Consider the following 15,379-nt stretch of genomic DNA (forward strand, 5'->3'; position numbering starts at 1 on the left):
TATTTTTCTGTGAAAAAACAATAATTAGGTAGCAAGGCAGCCAAGTATTCCTCCCCAGCTTTCCAAATCACATTAATAGTTCTTGTCCGGAGCTTAATCAATCAGTCTTACACAAATGACAAAGTCCAAACGTGGTGGGGTTTCAGTCTTGCACCTGAAGTCTCTTGTACAGTGAGAAGCTTTGGAACCACAGTCATAAAAACCTGGTTTCTTGTTACCTGTTGGCTGCTGCTTTCAGGAATCGCACTGATCTAAAGGGTCATTTGCTCACAAAGGGTTTTTAGTATCGCCCAAGCTGCCGTGTGCCGGTATCGGTGAGCAAGGCTTGCGCGTCCACCCGTAGGGGTATTACAGCTGCTTATTTGGAGAGAAGACTGTTAGGTTTGACTTTACAGTGCTTTTAAAACGAGGCATGTTTTTCTCTTTTATGTGGTTAAAAGGCTAAATAAGAGGTTAAATATTGCTGTACTAAAGAAGAACAAACTCCGCACATTAGCCCCCATCCTTCGTAAGGCAAGACAGATTCACCCAGCCGACAAAGCTGCCCACTGACCGGTCCTCGAGTCCCTTGCTAACCAAACTTCTCGAGGTGATTTGCTATTCTGTGCTCCTCCCCAGAACCAAATCTGACTGCCAGGAGTGACATAAGCACCTGCGGAGGCGAGAAGAAAAACACCGCGCCTTCACCCGATTGCTAATTGCCAAATCATAATGCGTGCTCAACACTAACAAAAGGCATCAAATAGGTTGCCGAGTTATTCAGCCCCTAAACTAATTATTATTTATGGGATGGGACTGCGTTAGGATTGCGGAAATACAAGTTGAAACAGAGACGAAGAAGACAGGGAAAGCTTTATTAGATTCCAACTTCACCACGTGTCAGCTGGGTTACAGGAGAACAGAACCGGTGGCAAAGGGAAGTTAAGAGCATGCACAGCTGGGCGAGAAAGGGCAAGGCTGTATTCAAAGCAGGTGCCTGGCTTCAGGTCAGGGCATGCACACCGAAAAAAAAGCCATCGAAAGGGCAAGTGGCCGGCTCAAGAAGTGTGCAGCGTCTATTTTCCATGCATTTTGCTGAAGCCGAAAATATTACCAGAGAGAGAAAAGAAATTCGATGTGAGGAGCATCCCTCTGAGAGGTAAAGTCACCGTCGGTACCACGCGAGCGGAGGCGACGCCACGCGCTCTTGCTTTGGATACAGCCTCGGTGAGAGTCTAGCCAGGAAAGACACCGTGAGATGCAACATGCCTTGGAGAGGGGCAACGCAAAGCGCCGGGGTGTCCCCGAGTCTCTAAGGCTCATGTCCCACAAGGGGAAACCTGCTCTGCACATGGGATCAGTAAGGACAGCGTCACTCTGCTGCGTTCCTCACTACGAGACTTTTTGTTTCGTCTGTCTCCTTGTCCAAACTACAGGCCGGAAAGAGCAGCAGCTCTGAGCCCCGAGAGAAGGAGCTCTGAAAGAAAAGATGAGAAAGAACTTGGCATTCAGGCTACTGCATGGTTAAAGTACTCGTCAAACCCATCTTACCCATTTGTTCGGTTTATTGAACTTCAAAGAGGTGAACACTAAAGCATTAAGATTTACTGGTTTGGATTCCTTTCTGTACAAGTTCTTTCAACCAGTTTGAATACACAAGGCTTTACAGATAGAACACTGAAATACAGGATAAAACAAATCTAAATTCCAAAACACTCCAAGAAGGAAAAAAAAAATGTAGAAAATAAAATAAAATAAAAAAGAGAAACCAAACTGCAGCACTCCTCAGGGAAGGGACAGACTGCACGAGGAGGAACACAAAGGGATGGAAGGCAAGCTAGTGTAGTCTGCCCAACGCTTCTGTGTGCTGGCGGCTCAGGGGATGGAGTTCAAAAGATCCTTGAGGAAGCTGTCGGGATCACTGATTTCTGATAAGAGTCCTTTAAACAAAAGAAGACAGTACAGAATAATTAGATCCACCAAGCAGTTTCTCCTCCCCGCATTAGAGATTTGCGCTAGGGCATGTGGAAGTTAATAATGACAGCTGCAACGTTATTTTAAGGATGGACAAGACGAAGATAAACCCTCGCTGGATGTGTGTGCAGGAGGGACCAAAGTGTGTAAATTAAATCCATACGGCATTGCTCTTGTGCAACAGAGCGACTATAGGGACCCTGCTAGCCAGCTGCCCAGCAGCTCTGTATGTTGGAGAGCGAGAAACTGGCCCGGGGCACAACTAATTTGTGACACAAGTTAAGAATAACCTCTTTGCAGGTGAATTTTCAGCACCTCCTACCTCCTGAGGAAACCAAAATCCCTACAGCAGGAACTCTGCTGCCTTTAGCACAGGGTCGCATCTATTTATCAGCCTTCAAACCACTTATACCCAGAAAAACATCCTTAAGCTGTGATGCACGTGTGTTTAAAAGAGCAAGGGGAGGACCTGTAGGATCAGGTGAGAGAAATTTTCCTGTCTGGGGATGCTCAACTGCTTTTGCAGTAGCTGGAGCGCTGATGTCTCCTCCTCTCGCTCGTCCAAACAAGCTGCGGCGGCAGGAATGCTGCCGGCTGGAGCGAGCAGCAGTCACGAGTTGCATAAGACAGCCTATAAAAGGGAAAGCGCACGCTTACCGGCCACATCCAAAAACTCGGAAAACGTTTCGACTGGCATGAACTCCTCCTGGAAGGTTTTCAGGGCCTTGTCTGCAGCTTCGTGTATTGGCATGTCGTTGTGTCGGATGAATTCAGCGAGAGAGTAGGACCAGCCTCCCTCTGTGTTACTGGTAGGCACCTTCTACGAGAGGGGAAAATGGGACCAAATCAGTCCAAAACCATAACTATTCAGAAGAATAACTGCAAACCCTGATGCTTTCTCCCGCTGCTCTTGGACTTGCACCTCCCTGTCTCTTGTAAACAAGCCACACTGAAAACGTGACCCTATATGTGACTTTATAATCTTTCTGTACAGAAAGCAAACAAGGTCGCAGGCATTTTCTCACCCTAATTATTTAATCTCCTCTGAAAACTGCAGGTTTCTTTCTGGTGGATGCCCCCACCTCCTTCCTTACCCAGCTGTTTCCCCGGTGCAGCTCTGAATGTCCTTGCTTTAGTGAACCATTAACAGAAAAAAAAAGCAAATACAGGATACAGCTGGACTGCTGTAAACTGGAAAAGTCTCTCAGTTCCTCAGATACCGAAGTACAAGGGGTACAAGAAGCACAGGCAGCCTCTTGTGGCCTTTCTGCTCATACAAGGTGAAATTTTATGTTTACAAGGATCTTGGAGAAAGGAACTTCAAACCCTGCCTTTTATTTTCAATGCAGGTAGTTGGTAGGAAGGTGATACAGATGAACTTCGGTGTTTTTTCTTACCTTGAACATGTTGTAAATGAGATCTACGAGGGCCCAGAAGAGAAGGCCGGAGCGGTATGTTGCGTATTCCTTCACCGCCTTATCTGCCAGTCTAGGGAGATAATGAAATCAATTTGGAGTTAATCACTTTACTATGCTTTGGTAACTGATGTGATGAATAGCACAAAAGTTGAAACGGCCAAAAAGCCCGTCAGTAATACACAGGGGGAACGGCTCTGAGTGAGCTTCGCTGCGTGTTCTGGGACACAAAACAAACACTGGGCACCCATGGTTTCTGTGCAAGGATTCCTATGGGCAGGGAGCCACTTTGCCAGCTGTGGCTAGCATGACCAAAGCAGGTTAGCCAATAAAACCTTATTTCACAGGAAGAAAACAAGCGCAGAGGGAAGTGCGCTGTTCAACTATGTAGGAAGTCAACAGCAAAGTCAGAAAAACAACGCACAGCCCCATTTGTATGCTCGGTGCTGGGAGGACAGCAGATTCCTGAAGAAATAACTAAATTTAGGTTTCTGTATCAACGACAAAAAACATATTTTTGCTTCTAACTCACGAAAGTGTTTCTGAAAGACTCTGAGGGAAATATCCTGCCCGTGAAGAAATGGAGCAACTTCCAATTAACGTCTTCTTGGTTATTACGAAAGAAGGAATTCTGCTTTTGGAAATTCAGCATCTGGCTGGAGAAATGCTACAAAAGGTGCAGAGTTGTCCTGGGATAACAGCTCCCCAAGTTTACAGGATTAATCACAAACAGGTTCTGGCAAGGCAGAACCTCCTGCCAGCAGCTCTAATGGCTTTGGAATTTTCTTGCATGCGTTTCTCAGGTCCATCTGCCTCCATCACATGCCGCTTCCTGCTTGCCACTTAAAAGCTTTGGGGAAAAACAAACGTTTTTTAATGCATCTAGAACTAGTTCAGCTGCCACTGACGCAAGTCAGCAAAAGGGTGTCTGACCACGGGCCCAGCTGCGATCCGCACAAGTTGGGTTTTTTTGCGGAGGGGAAATGCACATTGCGCTGCTTTTATTCTAAAAGGCTCCATTTTAATGTCTGCCCTTAAAACAGACGGCTTGGTAGGTGGCAGCCCGCTTGGGCAGCTAGGCTTAATTATTTAAAGAAAAACCAATTAGTAAAGGTGACTAAATTTCCACGGGAAGAACGGCAACTTAAAGCGAGGCTAATTCTAGACTCCCAAATACTGCAAGACAGACGTTCTTTTTATGTGAATGGTTTTGATCTAATTGGAGTCTGCTCCTTTAATTGAAAACTAAAAGGCCCTTGTGGGTGAAGTCTGGTAGGTACCTTTTGGAACAGCTACTTCATGTAATAGCTGCCGCGTTTTCATTAACGTGAGCTGGTTCAGGCTCATCAGCCATGCACGGATTGCCAGCAGAAAGTTAGACACGAACACTTTGGGAGCCTCGCTTCTCTCATGAATATTTTAGAAAGGTCACAGTCAGGAGCAAAGGAAAAAAAAAAATATCCAAAGGATATTTTCCTCCCAAGCTCCAGAGGAAAGCTATATTGAAAAGTGATTTTTCTAGCCACAATTCTTGGTTCAGTAATAACGAGCAGGTAATCAGTCACTTGAGTCAGTTCTTTGGAATTTGTAAATTATATTTACAAAAAAAAAAAAAAAGAACAAATCCAGAACTCCTACCCATTCTGGTAATTTCATCTTGGGGTTTAAATACAAAGTGTTTTTAAAACACAGAAGGTGCTGAGCATCTCTCACTTTGGTCTTGCAGACAAGATGGCTGTAGCTCCTGGCAGAGAACACTTTTGGCTGTATTCTCCTCAAAACTGTCTTACACCGACTAATCCAGCTGAGCAGCTGGATCAAACACCTCACCACAGCCCAGGCCACGGGCAGCACGTGTTGCCTTCATTTACTTAGGAGGGAATGTGAGCTTTCCAGGCCCTTTTTGGGATCACAAGCTGATCCTCAGCTGCTCTTAGATGTGCTGTCGGTTCCTCCAGCGGCTCCATCTCCCCCAGTAACGGTGGCAGCGAGTCCTCGCGTCTCTCTGACCTCCAGCCCACACCACTCTGACGGACGCAGAACTGCATCCCACCTGGAACGCTCATTTTCATCTTTTGTCCGCAGACGTGTCACTCTGACATCGCAGACCTTGGCTTCCTCTTTGCTGCGAACTCAAGGTCCTGGCACTTCTCTGCAGAGCATTTCCCCCTCCATCGCCCTCTTCCTGATTTGCCGCAAGAATAAACAAGCAGCGAGCTTGGAAATAAGAATTGCCATATTTCTATTTCTGAGAGGTATTATCAGCGGAAGGCTTTGCGCTCTCTTAGTCTGCAGGGATTAAAGAAAGCCCTTGAATAAACCTCGACATAATTCCTGAGGACTGGTTCTGTTTTCCCCTGAAATTCCACAGATTGGATGGGTTAGCTGGAAGTTTCTGGCTGTGTCGTTTCAATATGCTTTTATTACACACATGCTTAGAGATAAGATGGGAAAGAAACAGAATCATTTACTGAGGGTTTTGAAAAACATGAAATATCCACAGCAAAGCCACACGAGGGCTTTGCTTTCCCAGACTCTTTCGCAGGCCGTGTGAAAGGCTGCACGCCCTTGTGTCCGAGAAAACAGAACCTCCACGATAATATCTCCTGTAACTGTTAAACGCCCTTTCCCAGAACTCCAGCAGGGTGGTGGAAACAGGAGACACGGAGCAGGCTGAGCTTGAAAAGCAGAAACTAGCACCGAAATCAATACCGGAGCCCCTTTAAGGGCTCTTTCACTTTTGATGCCTGTAATAGCATTGATGCACGCTGTGTTGTGTGCTGCTACAATGGAATGACTTTATCAAACACATAATTAACGTCATCAGAATAAGAATGCCCTTTAAGGCGACTTAGAATAATAATGAATTTATTCCTAATTATGACAGCTATTTAAAATCGTCTTTTCAGCAACTGGAATTCCACTTCCTTCTCTGGAAATATGTGCTTTTGTCAGGCAGGCGCAGCCACTTATTCTTGTACTTCAAGTGCGTGACAGCTGCTATTGATATTTTTCTTTTTTAAAAGCAATGGCATTTGATTTCTATTTCTATTTTTCTATTTAAGGAAGCTGGTACACTGATCAAAAGAGCACAGGAACGGCTTCTTTAGTAAGGCGAGCGAGAGCGAGCTAGCTGCTCTGAAACTACACACAACAGAAGTTACTACAGGGTTTCACTTGACGGGGGAGAGGAAATAAGTATCTTATTATAATATTTACCTGGTTTTAGCTATACTCCTAGGAAAAACATCATTCCCACTGCCCAGCTGATTGATCCACTCCAGAAAACACCCAGAATTGAACGCTCTGGCTCATTCCTTTGCAACACTGAGTACAAAGCTACTCAGAAGGGTTAATATCTGCTTTTTTACCAAAATGCATGTGCCTATCCTCAGCTCCCCATAAACCACCCCGTGGCTCTAAGGTGACAGGCACAGGAGCGGCACCGGGGTGGTGACAAACCTGCTGGCTCCACCTGGTGACACTACCCGCGCGTGGGAGGTGACGAGGAGCCTCTTGAGGATCTCCACTCGCATGGCTTTCCACTTCTCGGGGGGCAAGATGTGCAGCGCCAGCACGGTGTAGTAGTGGGGCCCGTCTACCTCGTAGGCACTCTCCACCCACTTCTCTTTGGGGTGCTCCATGAAGCTCTGGAGGTTTTTCTCCTCCCTCGACGTCGCTCGAGTTCTGAAACACAAGAAAAGCTTCAGCAGCTGTTCTGGTAATTTGAGGAAAAAGCAGCGCTGGGTTGGCACGATTGGGTTTTTCCCAAATTCAGCCACTGTTTTATTTAACATTAGCTCCCAGCAGATAAAGCTGCGTCTGGGTGTCAGCGTTGTGTGACTTTTTCATCTGCTACATGATGCAGCTGGTAGCCAACTAGTAGCCCTTCATTTTCTCCATTTAATATCGAATGTGTCTTTAGAAAAAAAATAATGTCTGGAAACTACATAATTCGTTTTTATACAACAGCCGCACAGCGGGTTCTGGGCTCTCTGGTGCCAGTAAATAGACTAATGAGATGAAAAGAATAGTTTCATTTATTTGTCTCCCAAGGGACTCGGAAAACAATAGCACAGGGATCTGGAGATAGATATTAAAAACAATAGACAAATTGTATTAGAGCCAAAACGTTGATTAGTTCCAGGCGGGAAAGACAGAGATTTCATTGCACTTCGTTTGGAGTGACCTTGGTTGAACAGGCATATATTCAAACATTTATACCCTCTTCTAATTAATATTACTTTCTGGTATCTAACTACACAAATAAGGGGTGCCTGGGCACTGCATTTTCACATGAGGTACTGTTTTATCAGAACCAGATCGTGCACTCAAAAGCATTTAAGTGCCTATACATTTGTAAACTTAGACAGAGCGTCAAGCCAAAGCACGCCTGATACTTATGCTTTGTATAAATAAGATATTACTGAAACACTTCAGCTGCTAAAACATAATAATAATACTAATTTAAAAAAAAATCTTTAAAATGACAGCGAAATCTGATGGATCTGAACAATACAGGAGAATTGCAGTATGTCAAAACAGGAAACAAAACTGATTGTTATTTTAATATTGGATAAAATGGTACCAGGGTTAAGTTTTCAACTAACAACAATTACTTCAGTGTCTCTCTTCTGTCTGTTCCTGAGAAAATTAAGCTGGCAGTGTCTCTTTAATCTAATAATTCTGTTGCTCAGCCCAGAGGTAATAATTACATCTAGAATGGAAAGAGAAGCTAATTCCCAATTGCTTTTACTCAATAAGTTCCCTGTTATCCTGCATGTTCAGGCAGCAACGCTTCACTCCAAACATTGTAAACCTCTAACAGTCTGCTTAAGATGTGCAATTTGGTTCCTTCTAAAACTTTTGTGTGATTTTCCCACCCTTCTTGCCACTTACACGTAACAAAGCCCAGATTTATAGACCTTTCTGAGACTAAGAGTGGAAAGCAGAGGTTGTCACAAAGAGAAAGGTACTGACGTGTTGAGGACGTAGAGCACCGTGTGGATTATGTAGGGAATGAGGTGTATGTTGCTCTCCCTTCCTCCTCCTCCAGTATCTACGCTGAATGATTGCTCCATCGCAAAACGGAGAAATAGCAGTTTAATGTCATGGACATTGAGCTGGTAGGTAGGTTCCCGCTGCCCTGTGCATTCCTGGAGGTACGTGTTGTGTCTGAAAAACAGAAATAAGTATTACTTTATTTAAAAAAAAAACCCACAAACTTTAAAAACTTCATTTGAGCTTTTTTTCTTCCACGCCATAGCTCAGAATCTCAGCTTACTCTGCTACATCCAATTCCATCTGCATATATATACACATATATACACTCATCGATACCATTTTCCCATGTCCAGGGCTTGGGATACATTAAAGATGTTACCACACCTCATTTCTAATGTGACTGTACAAACCCAACACAAGGTGGAGCAGAATATTGACAACAGGACAAACCACCTCCGTCTGGCTCAGGTTTACTAAGATTTAGCCGCCATCATCCATGGTTTGAAACGAGGAGGCCTTTGTGGTAACACCCTGACTCGCGTACCCAAACAAAAACAGTTTGAGAAGTAAGTTTTTCTACTCACCGTGCTAAGCAAGTAGCAAACGCAGACTCTGGCACATGAGGTCCCCAGACGGGCAGGAGCCCGTTGCACTTGGTGTTGGCATTTTGTAGGGCTGCGCTCTCCCATTCTTCCCGGCCGCGAGCAAGTCTGCGTTGAGAAAGCAAGCCACAGCCAGGCCAGTTAGAAGTAGGCAAGTTTTTGTCTACGAAACCGTCAAAAATTGACTATTCCACAGCTTCTTTAGAGTATGGGCTTTATTTTTCAGTGTCCAGGCAGACCACAGAGAAGCAGCAAACCCACCCTGAGTTACAAGACCAAGTGTCAGGCTCGCAAACCACCCTGGAAATAACATTGACCAGCGCCACCCAGCCTGTGACCAGAACGTACCTCACAGCCGCAAGGTGACAATCGTAGTGGACAATGTTGAAGTGAGACACTGTGCTGTATCCCTGTTGTTTTCGGGGCTTATTCTCAAACTCCTCTAGTGCAACACGTTTGGTGAAAGTATAAATACCCAAGACTTTCGTAGGCTGTAACGACACAGGAGCTACGTTAAAGAACATTAGACCACACTTGGCACTGTTTTGACACTGCACTGAATTTCATCTCTCCCAGTCCCTAACTCAAACTTGCACTGATCAGATTTTTTTTCCAGCTTTCATTGGAAAAAGACTTCCACTTCCCAACCACCTCTGAAATTTCTGATCCCAAGAACTAAATCTGAGATTTCCTGATCTTCCAGAGTCAACGCACCAACCCTCGTGAGAGAGGTTTGCAAATGTATTTCGCGTCACCTGAAACTTGTATCCTTCCCGGCAGATGCAGCAAGTCAGACCTGGCTCTTCTATAAGTTCCTCCATCTGTTTAAGCAGTGCCGTCTTGGTCACTACCTGACCCTTCTCATTTGTCTGAAAGAGAGAACAACGCAAGCGGGTTAAAAAGACACCGATGAACGCCACTGTCCCCAGCACCGTCACAGGAATGCCCAACCCATTTCCCAGCCTGCTATTAGCAACCGTATTTACTCTCCCGGCAGCACCAGGCAAACCGTAGGCTAGAGCTCTGCAATATTCGTCAGTAAATCATTTTACACAATTCCTTCTGTGGCAGTTTTAGCAAGACAGAAATAAAAGATTGGTAGATGGCTAGTCTGCCGTCGGTGCAAACAGACATTACCGTCATCCCCAGAGTGCCCAAGGCCTTCTGTCTCATTGCCATGGCCATCCGCTTCTTCTCTGCACGCGTCTCCTTCCGGGCAGCATCAATCTTCTTATTCACCTCTGGATGTTCCCTTAGTGCCTCCAGAAGATTCTCTGCTAACGTCCCGATCCCCTCGTCGCTAGATACCTGCTCCAGCTTGTGCAGGTTGGTGATTGAGTCTGTACCTATTAGCACCTAATAGGGGTTGAAAAACGGCACTTTGTTCAGAAAAAGGCTGCACGGGACAGTGACTGATCCCTCTAATCCCGCCCACAACAGCTGAGCAGAAGCACCGATTTGGAACAATTTTTGCCGAATGTCTTACTTTCTTCTTTGATGCTCCTACATTATGGATCCTGGGCCCTAAAACTGCGTACAAGACTGGGGCAATTTGCCTCTACGCTGACCAGAGATCAGATGTAGACGTTGGATAAAGAGCATTCTTTATAACAAAAATCAGGCCCTAAGAAGCTTATCAATACCACAGGGTGTTTCAAAAAGATGGACCCAATTTCAATATACGGTGATTTCAAATTGGGTCCAGCTTTTTGAAACACCCTGTACAGAGTTCACAGTCCTAAATTTCCTTCCCTTCACATTGGTGAGTAAATCTCACCCCACACAGAACGACAAGATATTTAAAGTCAAAATCTCTGCCCTCCAGACTTTCCCAGACTAGCAGATGATACCTGAAGCTGGTGTCTTTCTTCAAGTCCAGCAAAAACCAGCGTAGAATCAACTACTACAGAAATAACTGCTTAACTACAGCCACAAACAGTTTAACAAGTCATCCATGCCCTACTTGGCTTTTGGACAGTCTCCTCACCTGCGTAGCAGGATGCTGGGTGGCAAGTCCACGGAGCAGGCGCAGGATAAAAGGAAGCGCAGGTCGAGATAAGAATTTCTTCCATATGTCTGCGTCCAAACTGCACAGAAAACAAGAGGCAGCAGCTGAAGGGCAGTCACTCGTTCCAAAAAGGCACTTGGCGGTCAGCCAGCAAGCAAGACAAACACCCTTCCCCCCGTATCCCTCCTCCATTAATTAATGAAGTGACATTCACACTCCCACTTGCATGTTGTGCACACTAATAACCACAGTGTCAGCTCGTAGCCTTGGGATTTGTTTTATGTTCGTGAGCTGGTCATCAATAGTAAAAGCTCTATTTCAGTATAATAGGTAAGGAACAGGCAGGAAACATGAGCATTGTGATATCCAGGAAAGCAGCTCAGATGGGTATCAAATGGGAAGATTTTCGGTTTTTTAGCCCATCTCTACAGCAGCACTGTCTCAGCAGACTCTCTGCATCACAGCTGTACCAAATCTAAATGCCTTCTGAACATGGACCAGTTAATGGCTTTCTTGGAAGACTGTTGTGGTGATGAGAGGAGGATGTTTGGGATTATCACACACATTAAATAGTGACGCTTACTTCTTTGCACTGGGGATGTGTTTTTTCATGTAGTCGAGGGCATTCTGCGTAATTCCCTTCTGAAGGATGAGATCTTTCAGCTGATGGCCGTTGCTGTTGTTCTTTATTCCTGCTGCTATTTTACAGAAGCAGTCCAAGAAAACTTTATCATCTCCACTGTGCTCCTCATCGTACCTGAATGAAGAGAAGAAATGGTAAACTGGGGACTCCGCAAAAATCTCTGCCTGCAATTCTCATTACATTATCACTGAATGCATGTACCTACTCCAGCTTAGAGGCTCAGAAAAGCTACTCAGCCCCTTGTCATCTCAGAATATACTCTAAAGCCCTATTTCTCGAACTACATGCTCACATATTTCTTTTTAAAATGGCTTAGAAGTGAAATAGGAAATTAAGCTTATGCACCAGGAATCTCTGAGACTTTGCATTACACTGAGGTAAGCACCAATAAGGAAAAAAAAAAGGTATAGACTTGTCAGTACAGCAGATTTCACATGCTTTTAATTGAAATATGACAACATACTTATCAAAGTTACAGTAGGGCTTGAATCGATCAACCAGAATCTGCATTTTCTCCATTTCCCCGAAGGACAGGTAAGGGATGATGCGTAACAGGCCTTGCAAGACGCTGAGGTTGGAACGGACAAAAGTACTGTTAATCTGATCGAGCAACATTACCAGCTGATCTTTGTCACCGGTGAGGAGGAGGTTGCCCTGCAAAGGAAGAAGAGCCTGATTTATGTTCAGGAATAAATCTACAACCTTCAAGAAAACCCTCAGTCTAGTAGCTAGTAGACTACTCCAGGCTTAAAGGATTAGAGGTCTAGACCCTGATAAAAAGCCTGATGAAGAACAAAATCCAGCCTCATTCCCAAATGTCAGTGGAATGGCTGGATCCTCTTCCCGACACCTGACTTCTTCCACCTACTATTAAAGCGTTTTCCAGTCAAAAACGTCTAATAATTCCAACCCAAAGGGCATGAGATTCATATAGGCCAAGAGTTTCAAAAGATGAGTGAGAAACTTCTCATTCTCAGTCTAGCTGAGATATAATTTTTATCCTCAACTACCTGGAAAAATCAATCACGTTTTCAACATGTACGAAAACACTCAAAAAACCCAGGGCAGAGCTGCGTCTCTTCTTGTCTCTCACTGGCCTGTGGCCCAAAGCAGCAAGGAAGAGATCCAAGCGGTGCTTAATAACCCTCGCCCCGGCTGTGCCAGATCATCCTGCAGACGCCCCGCAGTGCTGCTGGCTCAGGGCACTCCTGCCCTGCCAAGACACGCCAGCAAGCGGAACAAGGGTTAGACTCGCATTTAACACACCTCTGCAGCTCCTGGAGCTCAGCATCGCTGTTGTAAGGTATTTGCAAGCCTCGAATCCCAGCCAATGTTTCCATTCGCGCACCGAGCCCCAGGCACTTACCTTGTCCTCACTCAGAGGTTCTGCGTTGGATTCATCCAGAATTATCTCCATTATACTGAGCACTTGTTCGGCCACAGCTGCCCCTCCGCTGTCCTTACTCTCTTGCTCTGCCACCAGAGCCTGGAGAAGATGACATCAGTTATTGCAACACCAGCAGCAACTGGTTTAACTGACCCACACACTTCCACTCGCTAACAGATGAAGAATGGCTACCAGATAATTTGCAATGCCAGCCCAGAAATATTTAAGATCTCTTGTAGTTATAAGGCAGCACAATACTCATAGGCAGCTTAAATTCATTGGAGTCCAGAGAAAACACTATGGAAGTCGAGGTTGCCCTTACCAAGTTAAGAGTTCCCAGCATGACATTCAAAGTGTTCATCTCCGGCTTGACCAACTGCTGACGATTTATTTTCACCTTCACACAGTAACTGAACAGTTTTAACAGCACCTACAAAATACAGAGAATGCATTCTCTATGGTCCCTTCAAAATGAGTAGGAGGATTTTGCTGAAACTAGAAGCATCCAATAATATAGCTCGTTTCCAGACTTCTGGGGTTAATTACAAGCCAGACTTTTACACCAATATTAACCTTAGGACAGCTTTGGTTTTCAAGTGAGGCCAAGGCAGAAAAACAATCTCTCTAGCCAGATTGGATTTAGTCTTACCAACTCCTCAGCTTCTACACACTTCAAAGTCTTTGTAAAGAATTGTTAACCAAGAGGAACGGGAGAGGAAAAGAAGGAATTTCTCAGGTTTTCATTAATCAGTGACTCGAAACCTCTGCTCCAGTACTTAAACTGCAACGCAACCCAGAGAACTAAACTTCACTAATGTTTGTGGCATTTTCCATCACGTAACTCCGGAGCCTGAAGGACAGAAGCTGAGACTCACGGTTAAGAGGTGCCGCCCTTGTTTGAAGTCCTTGATGCCGGTCAGCCTGTTGAGCATGCACTCCAAGCCTCCACACTGGGCCATGACGCCAGCCATCTTATAAACCTCTTCCTCATCCTCCTCTTCATCTACAGGACAGACACAGATTGTGAAGAGAGGAAGCAGCCAGAACACGGCAAGCTCGTGCAGCCCACAGGACAAAACAGCGAAGGGAAAACGGAGAGTACAGCAGGACACATTCACCAGGAGTTCAAGTCACTTCAACCGTACTGAATTTGAAAAGAATTATGAGCAGGAATACGAAGAAGGAGCAGGCAGAATGGTCCCTGTGCCATGCAAGTGTTCACATTGAAAGCATAGACTTAAAGGGTTGTTAAAATCCTCCTCCACTGTAGGTGAAGCAGGTAAATGTAGCAAAAGCAACGCCAATCAACTGTAAGCTCAGTGCTGTAAGGATAAGAGTGTCATTGCTCTGCAGCGAACCTCAGATTTCAAACCTAATCCCAGCTTTCAGAAGACAAGTGCATTACCAGTAGTGGAGTCGAGAGACTCGATGAATTCCTCCGTTGCATCTCCCAGTAACCCTCGCATGCGGTAAATGATCCTCATCGGCTCCCCCTGCACCAGAAGAGAGCATTATATTAACCATACCTCTGTGGCCACCTATACATGAGTGTGGCAGATGCATCTTTTCCCACCCCAAAGTACATGGGTACCTTTGAGATTAACATTTTGAATCATCGTTCTAGAGTTTTGGGATCCCTTGAGTTTGAATCAGCTGTGCAGTAACTGAACTCCTAACCGGTATCCGAACCTGTGTTTTATCATGTTGTTGGAGCACCGAATAATTTTGGATAAACCCCATTTCTAGTTGGTTCTCTGCCAAACAATTCTGGTTAAAATAAAGTCTGTTTGGAGCTTGTCACCTGCCTAAATTGATTTTTGGGTTGATGAGTCCAGTTCTCATTAGTGTGTAACACTATGGACTGTGTGTCCAGCCTCAGTTCTCCTTTGCACTGTTTTGACTGTGGATGGTAACGCAGAGAAATCTTTCTATCCCTCTTTTTCCCCTTTCTAAGGTGAATTAAAAACAACAGCAAAGCCACCACCTGTAAAAACATCAATAACTCATCTATTGGTCCGTCTGCTTTTTCTTAGCATTGCTAATTAGATGGACGGGCTGGTAATAAACAGTCTCTTCCTCCTTCTACCTCCTCCAACAGTTCCTTTGAGCACCAGTGAAAGATCTAACCAAGCAAAATGTGTTTAATCGACAGAGAAACGCGTGCTTTCCACAGCAACCTTTCCCTCCAAGGGTATTGCACAGCCTGGGAAATACAGGGATCAGGCACGGCCCAGTAAACGAAGCAGGAGAGGCTAATTGGATGAGTGCTTTCGAACAGATAAAATCTGCAGTGATGGAAAATGGAAGAGGAGGAGGAAAAAGCAACTTAATGAGCTTTCAATAAGACAGTATATTACTAAAATAATA

At 44.9% G+C, this 15,379-nt stretch overlaps 1 protein-coding gene across 6 annotated transcripts in view; it reads right to left on the minus strand.

Moving 5' to 3' along the window:
• Positions 1 to 1,526: 1,526 nt before the first annotated feature.
• UBR4 (ubiquitin protein ligase E3 component n-recognin 4) overlaps positions 1,527 to 15,379 on the minus strand; it is a 74,375-nt gene continuing 60,522 nt past the window's right edge. For all 6 annotated transcript variants that reach the window (XM_065650067.1, XM_065650066.1, XM_065650065.1 and 3 more), the window contains 16 exons: positions 14,418 to 14,505; positions 13,888 to 14,015; positions 13,335 to 13,442; positions 12,992 to 13,111; positions 12,089 to 12,279; positions 11,566 to 11,739; positions 10,962 to 11,061; positions 10,112 to 10,330; positions 9,730 to 9,843; positions 9,323 to 9,465; positions 8,957 to 9,082; positions 8,349 to 8,543; positions 6,831 to 7,055; positions 3,351 to 3,441; positions 2,611 to 2,773; positions 1,527 to 1,919 (listed from right to left, as the gene is read on the minus strand). In XM_065650067.1, coding sequence (XP_065506139.1) covers positions 1,855 to 1,919; positions 2,611 to 2,773; positions 3,351 to 3,441; positions 6,831 to 7,055; positions 8,349 to 8,543; positions 8,957 to 9,082; positions 9,323 to 9,465; positions 9,730 to 9,843; positions 10,112 to 10,330; positions 10,962 to 11,061; positions 11,566 to 11,739; positions 12,089 to 12,279; positions 12,992 to 13,111; positions 13,335 to 13,442; positions 13,888 to 14,015; positions 14,418 to 14,505 — 2,250 coding nt within the window. In that variant the 3' untranslated portion in view covers positions 1,527 to 1,854. The remainder of the gene's footprint in view (positions 1,920 to 2,610; positions 2,774 to 3,350; positions 3,442 to 6,830; positions 7,056 to 8,348; positions 8,544 to 8,956; positions 9,083 to 9,322; positions 9,466 to 9,729; positions 9,844 to 10,111; positions 10,331 to 10,961; positions 11,062 to 11,565; positions 11,740 to 12,088; positions 12,280 to 12,991; positions 13,112 to 13,334; positions 13,443 to 13,887; positions 14,016 to 14,417; positions 14,506 to 15,379) is intronic.

This window comes from Caloenas nicobarica, chromosome 22 (genome assembly GCF_036013445.1).
Source record: "Caloenas nicobarica isolate bCalNic1 chromosome 22, bCalNic1.hap1, whole genome shotgun sequence".
NCBI classification, from domain to species: Eukaryota; Metazoa; Chordata; class Aves; order Columbiformes; family Columbidae; genus Caloenas; species Caloenas nicobarica.